Genomic DNA, 22,502 nt, shown 5'->3' on the forward strand with positions numbered 1-22,502 from the left:
AATACAAACCTGTCACTTAACATCAGAAATGGGGAAGTTGCTGGAATTTATCATCAAAGATTGACCAAGTGAACACTTGGGCAAGTGTGGACTGATCAGTGTGATTCAGCGTGGATTTGTAAGGGATTGGTCATGTTCAACTAATCTGGTTGGATTCTTTGATGAATGGTGGATGTATCAGTATTTGGATAGAGTCCAAATAGATTCACAATTGATAAAGGCCTACAGGCAAATTTAAACTAAAAGGATCATGTTGAGAGTTATCTGATTATGTGAAGTGTTAATTATTTGGGAAAGAGAGAAGGGGTAAAAGAAATGTTCATGTCAGAAAATAGGATGGCAGTTTTCACCATATAGAGCAGTCGATAGATGTACATATAGATTTTCAGATGGCACAACGTTTGGCAGAAAGTAAGTTGTATAAAGGGGAGCAGAAGATTACTATGGCTCATCAAGGATTGGATGGGCAAAATCATGAAGATGGAATTTAATGTAAAGAAATTCAATGTCATCAACTTTGAGTGTATGAGAGAGAAATCAGAATACTTCTTTAACAGTGGGATAACTGGAATAGCCAAAGTGCAAGTAATTCAATAGATCCTATCAAAAATGAAAGAAATGTTGGCCTTTATCAGAAGGGGGCTGGGTAGCAGTGAGGGAATGATGTTGCAATTGTACAGTCTTAGATTCTATCTGGTGTAGTTTGTTGCGTTTTAAGCTATGTTTACTATGAAAGGGCAGATACTCCAGAATGGCAGCAGGCACAAAGGGCTTCATTAGGAGGACTGGTCACATAAACTTCCATGCATTCAGAAGATTGAGGCTTCGTATGATGGTGGTTAAATGATAAAGGGATTTGACGGAATAGATGGAGATAGCATCCAATGGAGGAATCCAGAACAAGGGGGCAAAATTTCAACATTCAAACCAGGCCATGCAGGAGTAAAATCAGGAAACACTCTTTTTCCACATAAAGGCTGGTGAATCTGAATAGGTTCTTGACTACTGAGGGCGTCAAAGGTTATGGGGAGAAGGCAGGAGAAAGGGGTTGAGAAGGAAAAGTAAATCAGCCATGATCAAATGGTGGAGGAGACTCGATGGGCCGAATGGCCTGTGTCTTATGGTCTAACCCATTAATGTATTCAACACTCGGTTCAATAAGCATTGATAAGCATTGGGTATCCCATGCTATGCACAAAGACCATCAGGAGAGTGGTAGTACAGACTCATGATCCAGTTGAACAGTGAATTGGCTGAAGGTCCTCAAGCTTCCAGCTTCCATTCTAGGCCTAGCTGTTTCTGGAGTGCAGAAAGACGAGTTGCAAGGCAATAATGAGGTAGATTGTGAGGTCAAGAGTTCATCTTATCATACAAGGGGACAATTCAATCGTCTTATAACAGTGGGATAGAAGTTGTCCTTGAGCATGAACATGTAGTTAATACAGAAAAGTGGAACCAAGGAAGATCAACCACAATCATAATGAATGATGTTCCGAGAACAAGGGGCAGAATGGCCAGCTCTTGTTTATGTTTCCTGTTATGTGGAACCCTTGAGGCCTAATGCACTGCAGAATTTCACTGCCAGGGTCCTCACACAGGCCCTCACACACTGCTGGTGCTAATGAATTTATCGGTCATTGCATCATTATTAATACCCTTCGCCTTCCTTGATTTCTTGTAACAAGAATATTAGCAAAGTTTATATCTGCAGGTTTGCTGCAGTTTGTGTGAGACCGCAAGTTACAGAATGGCCAGCAGATGTCAGTATTAAACCAATAAATCAAATTCTGCGCACAAACTGGTTCCACCCTCGAAGATACTGCTCTTTTCCACCAGCTGAAGAGAAATTGGTGTGCATTTCGACCTTGTTGCAGTTACAAAGAATCAGTAGTCCGTTTCACATCCCACCTAATTTTATATTTATCATATTTCCTTATGACACAGGAGGTAGCCGATCGAGTCAATGCTGCTCTCAGAGCAATCCCATCAATCCCAATCCCCCAGTTATTTCCCTGTAACCCAATATCTCTCAAATTCCCATCAACCACCCACCACACTCAGCGTAATTTACAGTAGCCAATTACTCTACCAAACAGTGTACCATCAAAACATAGGAGTTGAGGGATTGTCCCTGTAACAATCCCTCATTGTTACAGGGACAAGGTGCAAACTCCACAAAGACCAGAGTCAAGATCAAATCTGGGTCACTGAAGCTGAGAGACACCAGCATTATGCTTCCATTCTGTAGCTCTGCACTCAAAACAGCAGACATTTGTTGCCACAAACTTTTAAGTATTGTGTTATTTTGTTTCTCTTGTTAATATTTTTGAACCTGTTCATCCTTTTTAACTCAAAAAAACGGTCTGTCCAGCAAGAGGAGGAGGTCGTCAGTAATACTTCTTCCTCCTCCTTTCTGCAGACTGAGACCAGCTATTATCCAGAATGCAGCAGCACCAGTTTTGCAGGGAAGCCCCAGTGCATGTAATTTTGGGGACACACACTGGAGAATCTCCAAATGAAGATTGTTTTGGTTGCAAAACTGCAATGATGCAGAAATACCTGGAAGAATTGCTATATCAGAGGCAAGCATTGCAACTACTGTGACTGGGAACTTGCCCATCACAAACCCAGGAAATCAGGGCAGCTGCACAGTTCAATTGCCTTCTGCTGACTGTAGGGGCTACCCTTGGAGAATGTGGAGACCCTTGGAGACTGTAGGTGCTACCCTTTTTGCCCTCCTAATTTCCTTCTTGATTGGTAGGTAAAGACGTTAGGGAGGGAGGAAATGTCCAATTAAGTAAACAGTGTAGCAAGCAGATAGCCAAAGCCATATCACATCCTTACCTTCTTGAGTTTATGTAATTCAGTGTACAGTGACTTAGAGAAAAAAGAAGAAACTGACATCTTCATCTGACCAAAAGGATTGGATCAAAAACCCAAAGAATGAACCACAATATAATCTTATCAGTTTGTGTTGAGTGTTACTTTAATCTGCAATAAATTGAAAATACATAAGCTGAAGATACTTAAATAGAATTAAAATATAGTGAAAGCCAGACTTTGTCACAATAGTACATCAGAAACACTAGTAACATTGTACGTTTGCATTGTCTAGGCAGAGAATCCTGACCCTTTGCCAGCCAACACAGAAAAAAAATTCACATCACCAGAATGAGATTTTGAAAATTTCCACAGATTTGAAATATTCGCTGTTTCTAAGGAATCCTGAGAAAGAAGGTGGTCTGTGGATAACGAGCTTATTGCACTGACCCTTGTTTAAAAGTTTCCACAAGGGGAGTATTAGGTTATTCAGATTGTGCTTTAATAAAATCACAAAGGCAACCAGAATATTTAGCTGTTCACAAATGTGACATTTACATTTTCAAGAAACAACCAGAGAACATAATAACATTTTATCCCGAGGTGTGGAAAAAGACAAGTACTAAATAAATTACCTTTGAGATACATCATTATTTTGCTATGCTCCCAGGTGATGATTTCCGGCGTAGAAAGGCAAATTAAATTGCAAAAGCTACTTGTGATGCAGAAAAGCAATATGCTAGAGGTTCCTGGTAGGCAAGACTTCCGAGGGAAGTCTAATTATACTCCAAAGTTTCAGCAGGAAATGGAGAGAAGAAAAAAAAAATTACAGAAGTTTCTGCACTGGTTTCATGAAATCACTTTCATTTACTTTACAAAGAAAATTCCACACCTGAAAATTATTGTCACCATGTATTTTCATTGCAACAAATCCCAGTGCCTGAAAGAAAATCCATCCAGACTATGTTGTTCTTTACATACTGACTACGCTGTACCTGATTTTTACTTCTTGTAAAAAAAATTATATCCCCAATGATAGTGGGTAAGTATGCCTGTGATGGCACCAGCAAATATTGGCTGTTTAAGTGGATCACTTCACTGGCAGTAGAAACATTACATTCCCTTTGGAACACTGATGCCCAAGTCAGGAATGTTGATCGCTGGAAAGTGAGTGAGAATTAGGTTGCACTCAGTTACAACTCTCTATGAAGTTTCACAAAGCACTTAAGGCAGCAGGTTCCCACATCTGACAAAAGATTGCAGACTTGAAACACTGACCTTTTCTCTTTCCACAGATGCTGCCTGACCTGCTGAGTTTTTCCAGCATTTTCTGTTTTTAATTATACACTCCAACTTGATACTTGATAGGACATAGAAAGAGGAGTAAGCAAAGTGAGACCTCAAGCCTCTTCCAGCATGCAACTTGACCTTAGCCTCTACTCCCTTTACCTGCCTTGTCCCATCAAATTCCTTCATTATTTTAACTGCATAAATCGAACTTGTGAAGTCAAAGCTAATTCATGCAACCTTTCCTCAAATCCCTGACATAATTCTGCTGAATCTACATTACGTCCTTTCCAAAGGCAAACATGGGCAAAGTCTTCTACAAAAAATGCAAGGCTAAGGACAAGCACAACTGTCAGCCACGTACATTAATGATGTGCGCACGTGCCCTTCCAAAGGCCAGCAAATTTAAACTTCTGCTCACTCTCCTGACAGCCAGGGAATTTGTAACAACTATAGGCTATTAATTGCTCTGCAATAATTAATACTAGGACCCTATCATTGAACTTAACTTCAAATGATGTGTAAAAAGTTAGAACTTCCACATATAAATAAGATGCCTGTGCTTAAAAAACTTATAAAAATGTATCTCGCAGTATATTATTACAATATATTATCCGTGTGTGGGATGAACTACAAAGAAGATCCACACACAATGATCACAGACATACTACTTAAATACTAAACAACATAAAAAATTGGAACAGTATTAAATAATTTCTGTCAACACTTAATTTGCTTTCAAAAAAAGTAGTTGGGCTATTTCAAATCTGTTCTGCTGTTACCCCTTGTTGTGCTTTTGGAAAACCTAATTCCTTTTGGAGAACCAGGTTCCCCTTTGCTAGCATCCATGGGGAAGTCAGGACATAATCAAGATTTGACCTCAGACAAAAGCAACCACCTTCATTGATGAAGGGAACCATCTGGAGCAGGTCAAAGGAACTTAACCCAATCCCCTTCTTTGGGCTGCAGAAGTTACCAGATTTCTGAGCAGCCAGGGGCAAGTGACAGTGCCTATCTAATGGCAGGTTTACAAAATAAGCCCCTCCTAATCCCACTGTGGGCCATTCATCAGTTTGCTAATGGCACCAACATGAATCAGATCCTTCAAATTCTGCCCAATTATATCTTAAATATTAATTATATAACTCTGGTCACTACACAGAATAAAATAGATTTTTACATTATGGCATTAATATTGTGCTTAACAGCAAAATTGAAAACAATTTTGTTACAATCTATGATTAAAATATTGTGGGTTAAAATTACCTTTGCTATTAAAATGTATACATCAGTTAAAATCTCTGCATATTATTGTTTTTCTACTATAACACACCAGTTGCCATGATCATAACAGGAACTCAGGATATGAAGTTCTTGTACATTCTCTTCAATGAGCTGAACCAATTCTCCTTCCCTGAAGACATGATAATATCTCATGAATTCTGTAGCATCTGGAATTGTCTCTTGCTTGTCATCCAAAGCCACAGTTTTGATACCGTCAATCATAGAGTCTGTTGACTCCGTTGTGGAAGTCCTTTTAAAAAGCCTAGTCCCACTTCCTTCAGACTTCTGTGCTCCTTCATGCATTTGACTGTCTCCTACAGATTTAGTCCGAAAAGGATTTAGCTCTCCTGGTCTGTAGATTTCACTTTGCTGTCTTCCTTGCTTTTCTTTTAATGCATTAACATTTCTGGTCTCTAACCACTGTGCTTCTTCATGCTTTGGATTTTCAGAAAATACTTCCTCGTCAAAACTGTCTGCCTTTACCAATGGTGGGCAATCTGCTTCCAAACTGGAGTGTCGTGATGATATGCTCAACTTCCCCACAGGCTGCATGGAAACTGTACTGTTGCTCCATGTGTGCATTAGGTCCGGTGAATGTTTCATCGACTTTAGTTGGTCAATGTGTGGCTGCATTGTAACCTCATCAAGTGATTTGGAGAAGAACCACGAACGAAGCGATTTCCCCAGATTCTTGTAAAGTCGATGCTCTTGATCTTTGGACATCCTGGGGCAGTAATTTTCTAACAAAGTTTGATTGTCACTTCTGTATGAAAGTATTGTGCGTTGATCCTGGCTAAGAGACAACATTGCACTGGCTTCGCTTTGAACTGCTTTTATTAGGTCTTTATCTTCTGTCTTGACATTCCCTCCAACTATGGGTTGATTGTTATTTTGACTAGACTCTGATGATGGTCTAGAACACAGGGATCGGTTCCAAGGAACAAAGATGTCCTGTTTTTCAAAGCGACGATACTTTTGCTCCATGGCCCATACGTAAATCATCATTTGACCCCCACGGTGCAAAGTTCTCGCCATCTCTCTTATTGCTCTGATTCGTCTGGCTTTCGTTGAAAAATGATGAATTACTACAGTAAGACAATCATAAAATTCATTTGTAATGGTTTTTACTGCACAAGAACATATTTAGTGTTACAGAGAGAGAATAGGAGAGGGCAACAAATTGGATAGCTTTTTCCAAAGAGCTGGCAATGTCTGGTGGGCCATATTGCCTGCTTTTGTATTATATATTGGCAGATACATTAGGGACATTTAAGAAACTCTTAGATAGACACATGAATGATAGAGAAGTAGGGAGCTATGTGGGAGGGAAGGGTTAGATAGATCTTAGAGCAGGATAAAATGTCGGCACAACATTGTGGGCCGAAGGGCCTGTACTGTGCTGTAGTGTTTTATGTTCTATTGTTCTATATATGATTCTATGAGTCTACTCCCTTCAGGTAGTACACTGCAATGTATTAGTTTTGTTACAAGAATAAATATTTGTAGCCTAAACATGCTAGAAATATTGAAGAAGTACAAAATAACATGCTGTAGTCTTCTCAAATAGGGATAAGATATGGTCAATAATATCATGTAAGTACTGAAAACATAATAGGAATAAGTGTAACAAAACACAAACTGCTGGAGGAACTCAGCAGGTTGGGCAGCATCTGTGGAAGGAAATGGACAGTCGACGCTTCGGGTCGATAAGATAAGATATCTTTATTAGTCACATGTACATCGAAACACACAGTGAAATGCATCTTTTGTGCAGACTGTTCTGGGGGCAGCCCGCAAGTGTCGCCGCGCTTCTGGCGCCAACATAGCATGCCCACAACTTCCTAACCCGTACATCTTTGGAATGTGGGAGGAAACCGGAGCACCCGGAGGGAAACCCATGCAGATACGGGGAGAACGTACAAACTCCTTACAGACAGTGCCTAGAATTGAACCTGGGTCGCTGGTGCTGTAATGGCGTTACGCTAACCGCTACACTACTGTGCCTACCACTACCGAGACCCTTCATCTGGATTGAAAGATAGAGGGAAGCTAGCTGGTCTTAAAGATAGAGGGGAGATAGATAGTGTGAAAGATTGAAGTGAGATAGCCAGGAGAGCGCACTAGCTATCTCCCCTCTATCTTTCAGGCCAGATGAAGGGTCTCGACCGCAAACGTTGACCGTCCATTTCCCTCCACAGATGCCGCCTGACCCACTGAGTTCCTCCAGCAGTTTGTTTTTTGCTCCAGATTCCAGCATCTGCAGTCTTTTGAGTCTCTGATAATTGTAACAATATTGGTTGTTGGGAAAATCTGTGGATGGATTTCACTAGTCTGAGGTCTTCCCATCACCCCCAAAAAACATAAGAAAGTGAGTTAGGATTCATATTGCAGAATTTCAGCAAGTGGTTTTGAAATATTGGATCAGCCCTGTGTACAAACTGTGCCATTTCTACTGAACGACTGTTATCTGCAAGCAAGAAAAAATACTCATACAGTTGTTCTGAAGTTGCATTGCCTTGTTATGGATCTGGCCATCAATGGTCTCCATGTGGATGGGAACTCTCTGGTTTGTATAACAAAACTGAATCAGTCAACCTACTGAAAGGAACAAGCTTAGGCAAGGAGGAAGGGATAAAGAGAAGGAGGGAGAGAATGAAAGAGGGAAGGAAAAACTTTACTACTCAAGGTAAAGACTTCTAACCTAAACAGGATTTCTAGAGTCAGCTACTTCATTGTGGATTTACACTGGAGTCTATCAGAGATTAGTGATTCACCCAAGGTGCTGGAGTGTAACGTGCAAGATTTAAGGCACTGCATCAGCAAAGGGGAGAGAAGGAAAAGCAGCAAAGGCAAGGGGCAGCCTCCAAGGTGGGGGATCGTGCTGTGAGAGGATGTGAGGATTATTTGGCATCCAAAGAAGAGGACAGATTATGCCAAAATGCAAGGACAGTGGAAGCAGTTGAATGAAGGATTAGCTGCCACCTTCACAGCCACTGATCTAAAATATGAAACAGAAATAAATTTGATGAATTGGGTCAGATAAATGCACCACAGTTAACTGCCAACTGATTATGCAGAGCAGTAACAGAAGGTACAAAGACCCAAGGTCAATTCTTGAAATCATGACTGATCTTGACCTTTCATTTAGGTAGCTTTGTGTTGATTGAAGGAGCCAACAGATCTTTGTGCCTGTGGAAAATCCCTGTCCTCTGCCAGGGTCTTTCAGCTACTGCTCCAACTGGAAGCCCAATGGTCAGTTAAAGAATCCAGTGAGGGTGAAAGCCAGGAATGCATCTCCTGGCTCAGTATCATGCCATTTCTGTGCATAGGACAGGGTTTTACAGAACGAACTGGCATGAACGGCCTTTGCCCCAGATTATTCTTCATTGTACATAGGAATAAACTTGGCTCAGACCCAGAGTAAAAAAAATCCTCCCTTGGGTCTCTGCTTGAAATGTTAACTTGTTTTGTTCTCTTTTATGGGCTCTGTGTAGCATTTGCACCATTCAATGTCTTGACTGTAATTACATAAAAGGCTGAATTAGCTCAAAAATCATGTGCTCTCTCATAAGGGACTAAGAGGTTGAACATCTATTTCAAGTTAATTGCCACTGGAAAATTGCTTTCCTTGCCTATTCTGGCTACTGGAGTACTGAAGCTACACACAGTTTCATCCAATGAGGCAACAGCTTGGATGAAATTCAGACTGATCCAAATAAGCCCCATGAGATCCAATTTGCGTTAGAACATAGAACATAGAACATAGAATGGTGTCTAGAGGTGGCTTTTCATCTACATTCTGTCATTAAACCTCGAAAGATAGTAACAGTGAAAACACATTTTAAAATAAAAAATATCAATTTAAAAGATGAATTCAACCAAGGATAACTCAAACAAGCCTTGATACAGTAAATGTTATGTACATACAATATGAATTCATTGCAACTGAAGTTATGTACGCATTTAAAATCCTTATTATTGTCTTGGGAGTCTATTCGACATATGTCCATAGTAAAGAATTATACAAGCCTCCATATGGTGAAATGCGATGCCAACAGTGATGAAACTTGTTTCAGAGTTTAGAACGACAGCTGCTAGCATTCCTGCAGCTGTCCTAAGTATCTAAAGCAAGGTCTCCCCCTGCACTAGGGACAATCCCAGCATAGCAATGTTAAAGCCTGCTTCCACTGAGTCCCATTATGCTATGCCTCTGGCTTGTGCCAGGAACCCACTCAAGTCGAATGGCACAGGAGTTACAGGCAGGAGGAGACATTAATGTTACATCTGACTTCCTTTTACGGGCACCCTGTAGATCATTTGGGCTTGGAGCCCTCTCATGCTGCATTAATTGCCAGGAGAGTTCAGAACCAGCAGCCAAATGCATCCTTGATTCCACTCGCAACTCATGACTCAAGGACATGCTCAAGGGATGGGACTGACAAGAAATGGGAATGGATTCAAGTTATAGTCCAAGGGGACAGTAGCTGGACAAGTGACTCCATTCCAGTGCCCGCCATGTACCAGGCCAGAAAGAGTCAGCAAAAACAATGCTTCTTCCTCCATGTACAAGCTAAAACTAAATCAGAATTGCCAGTACACAGACAAGGTTTCACCCAACTTTGGCCTTAAATCCTCTCTGCAGAAATTTCAGAGAAATGTCAAGCTTGTCACATACTGTCCTATCTTCTTACATGCAATCCTGGGATATTTTTTCTTACCTCCAATGGAAATGACTGCATTAAAGCACTGATCCCTGTAGGGGAGAATGAGGTTGTCGCATACCATGACTTCATGTCCATGCCTTTTGGCAATCTCAACCAAAGGTTTGCAATAGTCGCTGCCCAGCTTGTAGGCCTGGCTGTTTACACTGAGATATTTTCCAGTCCCACATCCTGCAATGAAGAAAAGCTGCAGTCAATGGCAATATATTGCTTCCTGCAAGGCTGCTTAGGAGGAATCAGTCTAAATGTGGTACAATGGGCATTCCACAATCCAGTATTCCTGGTGGAGAAGCACCAGTGTGAAGGACAATGTTTTGGAAAATTCCAAGCAAATAAAATATTTTTCATCTGATCATTTGCCCACGCAGTGAAAGGTCATCTTATTGGAATATAGAAATGTTACTGCCAGCATATTGCACATGAGGCTAAAAGAGTTGAGAGTCTGAGGGAAGTCCTGAACAACAATGGAAGATGACAGAAACATAGCCTATAGGAACAGTGGTGTGGTAGTGGTGGGAATTTGTTGCTATGACCAGGAATCCTGAATTGGTTCTGAGTAATGTTGTCTCAGATGGTCTCAGAGGAAAGAACTGACAGGTCTAATGAAAATAACATCCGGAAAGTGAGGGAGTGCAGCCAAATCTTGCAGTTCAGATTGGTATCACTTACATCAGGGTTCACATTGATTTCCATATGGACAGTTACTATTGTATCTTGTAGCATTTCCATCAACAGGCAACCTCCTCTGCCAGCAATCCAGCCTCGGCCAAGGTTTGTCAGTGCACCTGGATGGCTGAGTGGTGGAAGGCCTCAGTGTGAGTGAGATCCTGGGAAGAAATGGGGTCTCTGGCTCAGTCTGGACCTGGGGAACAAGAGGATTGGGAGAGGATAGTTTTCTGCAAAACAGGCATCAAAAGTAGATGGGCAACAGCAGTTCAGCTATGGAGAGAGAGCGAGTAGGAAGTTAGGAGTTTGAAAGTGTTCTAAATTATTCGAGGGATACTTTTATCCAGTGACATCCACCAAAAGAAATTGAGATAGGAATGCAAGTGCAAAAACAAGAGTTAGGTCAATTTGTTCTTAAAAAAAACGAATGTGTTCCTTTATCATTAAAGTGGCTTTACAAGTTCTATGTACAATCAGGAAATGGGACAGTTACAGGCCTTATTTTCAGTCAAATGTGATGAACATAATTAAGAAGTGGGATGGTGACTGCCCAGCCCATTTCTTAATTTCATGAGCCTTTATTGCTTTTGCATGGGAGGGAATGTATTTTTGTGTGATTAATTGCAGACTTTGGCACCTCTAGGTACTTCAGTACAATGGCTTGAAAGTACCTTCCTGCCTAATGCTTTGCACTGCCAAAATAAAATTCAACAGTTGACATTTCAGGTCCAGACCCTTCACCTGAACCGATGAAGGGTCTCAACCCAAAACGTCGACTGTCCATTTCTCTCCATAGTTGCTGCCTAACCCGCAGAGTTCCTCCAGCATCTTGTGCGTTGCTCCAGATTCCAGCATCTGCAGTCTCTTGTGTCTCCAAAATCAAATTCATTGTAGTCAGGGAGTGGTTATTTTACATATGGTAAACTTGGGAGATAATGGAAAGGTTAGTTTGACCCACTGTCTGTTCATAATGGCAGGTTTGGGGATGTTCATTGATGAGCACATGTTGCTATTGCAACTATTTGGTGAGAAACATTAGGTGTTGGGTGAGATAATCTGGTACATTTGAACGTACATTACTAGCTGAAGATGATTCACAAGTAAGTAATCAGCTTGCAAATTAATTTGCATGCTTCCATGAGACCAACCCTGGGCAAGATAAGGAGAGGAAGTTTAGTGGGGTAATACATGGAGTAAAATGTTCATCGTCTTGTTACAATTTTAAATAACTGATGGGTGAATTTCACGTAGGCAGAGTGCCAGTTGATAACACTGTGTCAAGTGATGAGTTGTAAGTGAAGCAGGTCTTTGTAAAACACAAAGAAAATGAAATTTATTCAGCAACGAGAGCAATGAGGAGGTGGTACAGTGGAATAGCAGATAGCTATTCCACTTAATCTCTGTGGTTAAGAAGGCATATGGTGTATTGTCCTTCATCAATCGTGGAATTGAATTTAGGAGCCGGGAGGTATTGTTGCAGCTATATAAGACCCTGGTCAGACCCCACTTGGAGTATTGTGCTCAGTTCTGGTCACCTCACTACAGGAAGGATCTGGAAGCCATAGAAAGGGTGCAGAGGAGATTTACAAGGATGCTGCCTGGAATGCGGAGCATGCCTTATGAAAGTAGGTTGAGGGAACTCGGCCTTTTCTCCTTGGAGCGAAGGAGGATGAGGGGGGACCTGATAGGGGTATATAAGATGATGAGAGGCATTGATCAGGTAGATAGTCAGAGGCTTTTCCCCAGGGCTGAAATGGTGGCCACAAGAGGACATAGGTTTAAGGTGCTGGGGAGTAGGTATAGAAGAGATGTCAGGAGTAAGTTTTTTACTCAGAGAGTGGTGAGTGTGTGGAATGGGCTGCAGCAACGGTGGTGGAGGCAGATACGATAGGATCTTTTAAGAGACTGTTGGATAGGTACATGGAGATGAGAAAAATAGAGGGCTATGTGTAAGCCTAGTAATTTCTAGTGTAGGGACATGTTCGGCACAGCTTTGTGGGCCAAAGGGCCTGAATTGTGCTGTAGGTTTCTCTATGTTTCTATAGTGATGTGGCCTCACAGCTCCAGGAACCAGGTACAATCCAGACATCTGCTGCCTGTGTGGAGTTTGCACATTCTCCCTGTGACTGCATGAGTTTCCCTCAGGTGCTCCAGTTTCCTCCCACATTTCAAAGATGTGCTGGTTGGTAGGTTAAGTGGCTATAGCCAATTTCCCCTCCTATAGGTGGATGATAGGAGAATCAGCGGGAAGTTAATGGGCATGCGAGAGAGCACAGATTATAGGGAAACAGCTGGGGGATGGGAATTCATGGGATTGTTCTAAAAACTGGCGTAGACTCAGTGAGCCAAACGTCTTGTTCTATATCATAATGAAACATGAAAATTATTGAAACAGTTCATTAAAGTAGTCTACAGACTCAATTTCAATAGGATCTCTGCAAACAACTCATAATGAAATGGCAGCAACATTTCCCAATTGAAACCAAGAGAGATTTCAGACAAAAATGCAATGAGTAGATGATAGATACAGAAAGCAATCTGATTATTCCCCTGGAAAAAGGAGTGGAAGCTTAGTTACATACAAATTACACACACAAAATCAATTACAGTAATGTAGTCTCTGAATATGATTGAGAGGGTCATTACCTGGTTCTGCCTGGGAATAATGGCGTCAATATATGTAGGCCATTTTAGATAGTTTATAAAGTTGGTAAACTTGAAACCAAATCTTGAGAATTCCGTAACAGTACCAATAGAAAACACAGAAAGTGGAATTGGTCTAATAACACAAATATGATTTTCAAAATGAAAAATGTTAAGGTGGAAAGCAGCTTTGCCAGATACATACTAGGTAGATGATATATTTTGTCTCTAATTGTTCTTTGTTTGTTTACTCTTGAGTTCTGGAAATATCCACTTCCATTAACTGACAGAAACACGAGATGTTTCCAAACCACCAGCCCGTTCCACAGCATGACCAGATCTTCTTGGTGTTTGTTTTGGGACTGTTCACAATTGATTTGTACTTGTTGTCTCAAACTTGACTGAATGCCTTCCCCATTAAGTTATAACAAGAACAATTTGCACTCTATAACTATTTAGTTGATAAACATAGCATGTAATGAAACAATGGAAATTAGACAGTTTCATGTTTGATTCTTAATTGATTTTAGCCAAAGTGGTAACGACAAATGTCCATTACATCCATGGGCTCAGTAAGGCAACATTCAGCCATCACTGCCACAAATACCTCCTCCACCGCCTCCCACCCCAACACCTGCAAGAACACATATGGAAGACAAATAAATACAGGATTTGTCTCATTGGTGATCACCTTTCCTTCTTTCCCCTTCCCTTTCTACCCCAAAGAGTGACTTATCTTCCAGCAACATGGTTCTTACTGTCTGTGTGACTTCAAGCGTTCCAGAGAGACGTAGTAGAGTATCCAGTGCCCATGTAATTGCATCCAAGTAGAACGGCTGCTTGCATGGGAGGGTGAAAGAGAGTTGGTGGGGGTAGGGGGTGAATATTGACCAAAAAGGGGATCATAGATATATTGTTAAAGTTGCACAAATTAGAATGTCAGATCTATAAAAATGTCAAAATCTCTGGAGTGACTTATACTTATTACTTTGTCGCTAGGTAAAGCATTTAACAGGGTCATAACTGTGCACCAGGACTGACCAGTCACAACCCGAAACGTCAGTCATCCCTTTGCCTCCACAGATGCTGCTTGACCCATTGAGTTCCTCCAGCAGTTTGTCTTTTGCTCCAGATTACAGCATCTGCGGTCTTTTGCGGTTGCTTGAAAGAGGGATTTTGATCTTTGGGGTTAGATTAAACAGATTGGGTCCAAACACTCTTGAACTTAGAAAAATGAAACGTGGAATTCCTCTGGGGCTTGCCAGTACAGATGCAGGGATAGTGTTTCCCCTGGCTGGTGTATCTAGAGCCAAAGGTCAGTCTCAAAATAAAGGGGGTAGCCACTTATAAGAGCATAAGACATTGGTGCGGAATTAGGCCATTCGGCCCATCGAGTCTGCTCTGCCATTCAATCATGGCTGATTTATGTTTCCATCTCAACCCCTTTCTCCTGCCTTCTCCCCATAACCTTTTTTGAGGAAATCTCAGTTAGGGTGGATAAGGGAGAGGCTGTGGATGTTGTGAATTTGGACTTTCAAAAGGCCTTCGACAAGGTGCCGCACAAGAGGCTGATTAATAAGATGAGAGGTCATGGAGTTACAGGTAGGATAGTAGAATGGGTGGAGCATTGGCTGGTAGGCAGAAAGCAAAGGGTGGGAATAAAAGGATCCTGTTCTGGTTGGCTGCCGGTTACCAGTGGTGTTCCGCAAGGATCAGTGTTGGGGTCACTTCTTTTTACATTGTACATCAATGATTTAGATTATGGAGTAAATGGTTTTGTGGCTAAGTTTGCAGATGACACCAAGATAGGTGGAGGAGTAGGGAGTATTGAAGAAACAGGAAGGTTGCAGAGAGACTTAGATAGTTTAGGAGTATGGGCAAAGAAATGGCAGATGAGATTCAACGTTGAGAAATGTGCGGCTGTACACTTTGGAAGAAGAAATAAACGGGCAGATTATTATCTAGATGGGGAGAAGATTCAAGGCACAAAAGTGCAAAGGGACTTGGGGGTCCTCGTGTAGGATACCCTAGAGGTTAACCACCAGGTCAGATCGGCAGTAAAAAAACAGCGCATGCTATGTTGGCATTCATTTCGAGAGGCATAACTTACAAAAGTAAGGAATTGTTGATGAGGCTCTATGGGGCACTGGTGAGGCCTCATTTGGAATACTGTGTGCAGTTTTGGGCCCCTTATCTTAGGAAGGATGTACTGATGTTGGAGAGGGTTCAGAGGAGATTTACAAAGATGATTCCCGGAATGAAAGGGAAAAGGCCAGAAACTGGGGCTAGATAGGAATAGTTTAGTTTAGCTCATGGAGCAGACTCAATGGGCAGAATAGCCTACTTCTGCTCCTTTGTCTTGTGATCTTGTGACACCCTTACTAATCAAGAACCTACCAACCTCCACTTAAAATATACCCAATGACTTGGCCTCCACAGCCATCTGTGGCAATGAATTCCACAGATTCAACACCCGCTGGCTAAAGAAATTCCTCCTCATCTCTGTTCTAAAGGGAAGTCCTTTTATTCTGAGGCTGTGCCCTCTGGTCCAAGACTCTCCCACTACTGGAAACATCCTCTCTATGTCCACTCTATCCAGGCCTTTCAATATCCAGTAGGTTTCAATGAGATACCCCTTCATCCTTCTAAACTCCAGTGAGTACAGACCCAGAGCCATCAAACACTCCTCACATGTTAACCCTTTCATCCCCGGGATCATTCTTGTAAAGCTCCTCTGGACCTTCTCCAACACCAGCAACATCCGTCCTTAGATATGGGGCCCAAAACTGCTTACAATACTCCAAATGTGGTCTGACCAATGACTTATAAAGCCTCAGCATTACATCCTTGCTTTTATATTCTAGTCTTCTCGAAATGAACACTGAAATCGATTCAGGACTAAATTTTATTCACCCAGAGGGCAGTGAATCTTTGGGGACTGAGAACTGTGGGGGCTCAGTCGCTGAATATATTTAAGATAGAAATTAATAGATTTTTGGATAAGAAGAGAAGATACGGAATTAGTGCAGAAAAATGACCTTGAAGTAAAAGATCACCCATAAACTTATTGAATAGAGAACAAGTAGCCAAATCACCTACTCCTGCATCTGATTCTTATGTTCCTAATGTCTCATGGTGACTCACACAAATAAAACAAATAATATGTAACAGATTTACCACACTGGGAAACATACTTTTACTGTAGTTTCTTACCAATATCAGCAATGAGGCTGCCTGGTTCTTGGTCCAAGAGGAACTGTCTGACACATGGCCAGGCCTTGCTTCGGATCTCAGTGAAGTAAGGTGCTGTTTGCTCATATACATGATGAACATGAGCTTCTTCCAACTGAATGGCTTCTAACTCCATCCTGTGGCAAACAAGGACATATTGAATTTATGAATAAACTACGTAGACTGGAGCCAATTAGTGCATTTCCCCTAAACTGTTCAATCAGATTTGATCCCAAATGACAGTACCTCATGAGCCTTGATTGCAATCAGTACATAATTGCCTCCATTTGTATTGAATTTGCTTCAAAGGCATACTTCAGGTCACAAATGGATATCAGAATTGTGCTTGAAGCTTTACCTCAACAATTGCACAGTTTAACAATCTTCCCATATTGGTGCATGATTAGATTAAAATAAATATCCAAAATAATTGAATTTTTATTTCAGATAATTGCAAGTTAGTAGCTAATGGTCCCTAATTTATCCTTGTAGAACAAGAAATATTGACAAATGGAAAATGATGTCAGTCAGCATCTGTGGTGAGACACAATAACTTAACATTTCAGATCAATAACCGTTCTGTTGACATTGAAGTGAAACTCAGAAGATTAGGTATGCTCCTAAACCCACAATGTAAGCATTGTTCGTTCTCTGAAATCAGTAACTTTATCACTATTAGCCTGTTTGATAATGACATGATCATATTACTCTATGCTCCAGATATTAAATTGAATGTATTACAAATAAATTGTTGCTTGACCTGGAAGGAGCATCTGGGACCCTGGATATCAGAAGGAAGGAGGCAGGGGATTAGATGTTGCAATTGCGTCAGAAGCAGAAGAAACAAGGATGGTGATTGAAGAGGGAAGCTGGATGAAGCAAAGTGAACAGTCCCTCAGAATGCCGAAAGTGGAGGGGAAGTGAGGCAGTATTTGTTGGTGGCAACTTGCTAGAAGTGGTAGATATGGATATTTATTGAATCTGAAGGTCAGTGGGTTGGCAGCTGAGGGCAAAGGAATCCTTACCATGGTTCTAACATGGACTCAGGGAGATGAGAGCAAAAGAGTGGAAAATGCAACAGGCCCAGTGTATAGAGCCTGACAACCAGGGGACAATGAAATTGGAGGTCTGGGGGAAGATCCCTGGAAGTGTTGAGGTTAGTGGCAGTCCGGGAAACTATTTCTGATTGGCTTCTTAGAAGATAAAGCACATCCTGACTGCTGTAATTGAATGTTTGCCTCTGGCCCCTGTCCTGTCTCCAGTTGAATCTCCTGATTTTCTTCAGGGGGAGAACTTGCAGGATGGATTCACCTGCCCCATTGTGGTTGCAAACATCAGGCTTACGGGTGTGGCTCCAAAGGTGAGGCAGTACAGGACTCTGGCTGCCCAAATACTTGCACAAACTAGGAAGTTCTCCTATATTATGTTAAGAATCACTCTCTAAAAACTGGGTCAGCAGTTCCATCCCGCTCGAGCTTCACACCGTCCCTCCCTTGGTACTAATTGTACTAAATGCCATCCCAGTGTAAACTCTGCCACTAGCGCAACATCTAGACAAAAAAGTGAGTCATTGCCAGTAATGAAATAACAGATCCTATCTGATGAAATGGACTGAATAACTCTAGAAATCAAAAGGGTTCTATCACCATCATCAGTTTAGCAATGGTTATCATATCTCTGCTTCACATTACCTCATCCAATTATAATAGCTGAAGAATGCCTGATTCCAGTGCTGTAAACATTAAAGGCAGATAACACTCAGCTTTGTGCTTCCTTTCTGGAATGGTACCCATAAAAAATGCAGCTTCTCTGCCGTATGGCACTGGAGACCCAAGAATGCGTTTTAAACTCACAGGCTTATGACAGCAGTGAAAATACTACCAAAGGAGTCAGGTTACGAAAGAGAAAATTAGTCCAGATGCCCTGTTGCATATAGGGACCCTTGCAGATGTATGAGCATGGTGGGTGTAGGTTGAGAAAAGAAAAAAAATCAAACTTAGCTGTGATGGCTTCCAAAGCTCAGTAGCAATCACAGAAAAAGTGGCCACTTGGGTCAAGTTCAAGGGTTGTTGGACTTGTCAAGAGTCAATTCCTTAAAGAAAGAAGAAAAGAACAGTGGGGAATATAATTGAGGGGATTTTTATTCCCACTGCAACTTCTCCACAAATGTAGTGTTAAAATACTTGGACCCTGAATTTTCATATAGAACCAAGATGTGGATCTTAAAACTGCAGATGCTGGAAAATAAAAACAGTAAATGCTGGAAACATTTAGCAGGTTTGAGATGAAACTTTAACTCTGTTTCTCTTTCCACACATGCTGCCTGCCTGATCTGCTTGGTGTTTCCAGCATTTCCTGTTTTTAAATGGCTCTTGATGTCTGCGAGGTTGATCCCAAATTCTAATGTGTTTTGGTAGGAAATTAGTGGATTTCCTGGAGAAATAACATAAATAACAGCTTAATCGATATTTTGGATGGGAGAGAGGAGGCAGTTTTTGCTGATCTTGTGTCTAAGTCATGCCAAGAAATCAGGAAGAAACTGCAAGGAAATTTGGGACCATATTTCATAAAAGGGGATAACCGATATACCTGATTCCATTTCAAGGTGGAAGTTCTGTGGTTAGAGCAACAAAGGCAAAACTGTTTCCACAAGAGTCAAAGGCTGTGTGCTTAGATCATTGAATGCTTTCCTCCACCCTAGGACCAGTTGATCTGAAGGATCCCTGAAATATACTGAAAAAGTCTTCATCTACCTCTAGCCGAATTTTCAAGGATTACTTTGTTTCTGACAAAAAGTGTACAGAAGCAATGAAACAGAATGGTGACCTTTCAGGCATCATTTTATCCCACCAAAAACTCCAGTGTCCACTCATTCTTGCGGTAAGGCCTCTTAGATGCTCCCAACCCTCCCTCAACAAGAGTACCCAACCTACACATCCGTTCACCTTTCAGCCAAGCTTTAAATGCAAAGCCTAAGTTTCTCCCTCAGATGGATGTTAAGGCAAATTACTCAAGAGAGCCTGTGCTGGTTCGCTGGTCAATATGCATCTCTCAGACAACTTCACCAAACAGTTGGTCAGGTTATCATCTCACTTCTGGATCCAGCTCCTTGCAGTGTGCTGAAGTGCTTGCTATGTTACCCACAGTATAAGCATGACAACATGTCAAAACATTTTCATTGTTTGTAAATTGCTTTGGGGTGACTAACGGTGATGAAAGGCATTCTATAAGTGTCTTTCCTTTCATTTTCCTGAATACTCCCATCATGCGTTCTCACTAAGTGTTCACATGTGCTCCATCTCCCTTCACTGTTCCTGTACCCTCCTCCCTTGACTACAATGTAAGCAATAGATTCTTATGCCTCTACCTACACTCACCAACTTCAACAGAGGAAAACAGAGGCCCTTTGAAGCCTAACAAGAGTCCCTTAATGTGGTCCATAAGCCTCAAACAGCAGTCAATTTTTTAAAACATACTTACTTGATTGTGGAGTCGGAAGAGCAGGTTCTTGAAACTAATTTTTCACCTTGTTGTATTATGATATCACACAATGCAAAAGGAAGCCTTTCAAGTCATTACCTTTGTGTTGAACCTTTGAAAGAAATTTTATTTCACGTCCTTATTCATCCACCATAACCATGCAAATTCTGTTTGAAAGCTGCTATTGAATCTGTTTCCTCTACGCTTTTGCAAATTGTATTCAAAACCATAACAATTTACAACATAAGAGAATTAGTCCTTATCTTTCTTCTAGTATTTCTGAGCCTATGTTTAGAAAGGAGCAATCCTCAAATCAATCCTTAACACAACTACAGAAAGTTCCACCTGCATTGCACTGGTGTTTACATGCTTCTACTTCACTGCTACAATCAAAAAATAAAACATATCTCATACCTTGCACCATGTAAAATGGAGAACAATTTTGTGGTTACCATAGAAGCAAATCCTGTTTTAAATCTGAGATATTTCAAGGGTGCCGTTTGCTCCTCACTCACAAAGCACAACAGTGTCCCCTATGATAACGTATTGATTTTACAGTTCCTCACTGTTGGCATCATTAAGCTTTGGAAGAAGTGAAAAGACCTAAATACAACATAATTCCATATTTCTAAATGCTTGTTTAATTGTATTTAAAATGGAAAAAAAATCATAGCTGATAACAGAGCCAGGCAAATGTGCAAGTAACAGAAAACAGAAAAAAAATCTGACGATGTGCCATTCTGTGCCATTAACTGCTAACAGACGCAGTTCTCAAATTAAAATGCTATGTACATTTTCAGCATTGGAATGAAATATGCAAGCCAGCTCAGTCATAATTATGGATTGGAGATTATTCTTCCACTTGTGGGCAGTTTGGACCCTCCCCACAGCACTGTTGAGCTAACTGCATACTCTGACATCAGCAGCTTTGTTCAGTTGGATGTAAACAGACTTAAAATAGTAACTGATCTTACAGCTTACCCTCAGCTCCACATCAGCTCTATGTCAGCTAGAGCTTGCCTTAAACATTTGTATTCCATGCTGTGTCTGCTTTTCCAGATCGTATTTTATCCTTTTGAGAACCAAATGCTGTTGACAGCTTTGTAAATATTTATAATTTCTGCACACAACACTTGATTTAAGGTAGGCTTTGCTGTTGGTCTTGATGAAGTAAAAATTAGAGAAAATGCACAGAAGCACAGAGAGCTGCTTAATTCACAGAACATTTGCTGGATTGAATAGAAAATGATCTATTGCCAGTCATAGTGATGAATAAGAAAAAGTTCGTTTTCCTCAGGAAGGAACATTAGCCTTCCACATTGTACTTGGATGCAACTGTGTCACTGGCTTCCATGAACTCTGTGTTTTTCATTAACCATTTCAGCTGAGTACAGAACTGAGCTGGGAGGGACACAGCGTAAAAATTAAAGGGAGCATCACATGATTGTGAATGCTGCTCCTTACATCAACAGATGGTAGATTACCATACCATTATTTCTCATGGTGGCTGGGACAGGAACAGAAGAAGGAATAATCAGAGAGGTTGATCAGATCTGAGGTCACCCAATGTCGTTATTTTAAGCCTGCTTGGAACTATGGTACATTTATTCTACATTTTTGGTGTAGTGTATTTTTCTCATGAACACAATATTGATATTAGGATATTTACATATACATAAAGACATTGATATCAGTGTTAACCCTCACTACTTTCACACTTTCCACCCTCTGGAATAGTGGTGAGAAGGTAAAGAGGGTCAGAGACAGTGGTAAAATATCAAACCAAGAAAATATGGAGCCTTCTGAATCAATACTATTCCTTCAAATCTTTGAAATGAAGTAATCAAGATATGGATGAGACTCTCACAAAAGGCAGGTGGGGCCCAAGTTACATAACAAAGTTTCAGCCCAGTGACATAATGAGCATTGCAACTTAAATTTAACAGAAAATGATAGGGAGGCCTAGACTGGAGGAAGGTGCTAATTCCCAATTCCCATTGAATCCTTCAGAACTCCCTGGTGGGCTAGGATGAGCAGGAGTTGCTCCCCAACCTCTCGGGAAACCTTTTAACCTCTCCGGCCCTGGTGTCCAGTCTCCTTGAACTCCGATCATTGATCTCCCCATTTCCTGTTCATTTGCCATCTTGCCCCTTTCCTGAATGCCAGTCTTCCCCCAGTGCTAATCTCTCCTCCTTCCCAAATGGTAAATGTTTCCCCACTTCTGATTGCTGGCCAGGACTTTCTTGCTGGGACAAGGAATATCCACATGGATACTCAGCTGTGGCTTCCTGCACTGATATTCTCTGCCACCCAGGAGCCAGCTTATTGTCTTGTTTCCCATGTAACCTCAGGAGAAGCCACACCATCCTT

General features: G+C 41.2%; 1 protein-coding gene across 1 annotated transcript; it reads right to left on the minus strand.

The window, feature by feature from the left end:
- Positions 1-5,151: 5,151 nt before the first annotated feature.
- Positions 5,152-21,245, minus strand: LOC127583834 (probable tRNA methyltransferase 9B). Its single transcript, XM_052040212.1, has 4 exons — positions 21,114-21,245; positions 16,635-16,789; positions 10,110-10,283; positions 5,152-6,476 (listed from the first exon to the last, which is right to left on the minus strand). Exons 2-4 carry the CDS (start codon positions 16,786-16,788, stop codon positions 5,416-5,418), a joined length of 1,389 nt encoding a protein of 462 aa, XP_051896172.1. The 5' UTR covers position 16,789; positions 21,114-21,245; the 3' UTR covers positions 5,152-5,415.
- Between the last annotated feature and the right edge of the window lie 1,257 nt (positions 21,246-22,502).

This window comes from Pristis pectinata, chromosome 2, assembly GCF_009764475.1.
Source record: "Pristis pectinata isolate sPriPec2 chromosome 2, sPriPec2.1.pri, whole genome shotgun sequence".
NCBI lineage: Eukaryota > Metazoa > Chordata > Chondrichthyes > Rhinopristiformes > Pristidae > Pristis > Pristis pectinata.

Excerpts from the sequence above, each read along its gene's own strand:
- LOC127583834 (XM_052040212.1), bottom strand. The coding sequence starts at position 16,788 with ATGGAGTTAGAAGCCATTCAGTTGGAAGAAGCTCATGTTCATCATGTA. Across the intron at positions 10,284-16,634 it reads CAGCCTCATTGCTGATATTG|GATGTGGGACTGGAAAATAT; the intron begins GTAAGAAACTAC and ends TCTTCATTGCAG. Across the intron at positions 6,477-10,109 it reads TGCAGTCATTTCCATTGGAG|TAATTCATCATTTTTCAACG; the intron begins GTAAGAAAAAAT and ends GTCTTACTGTAG.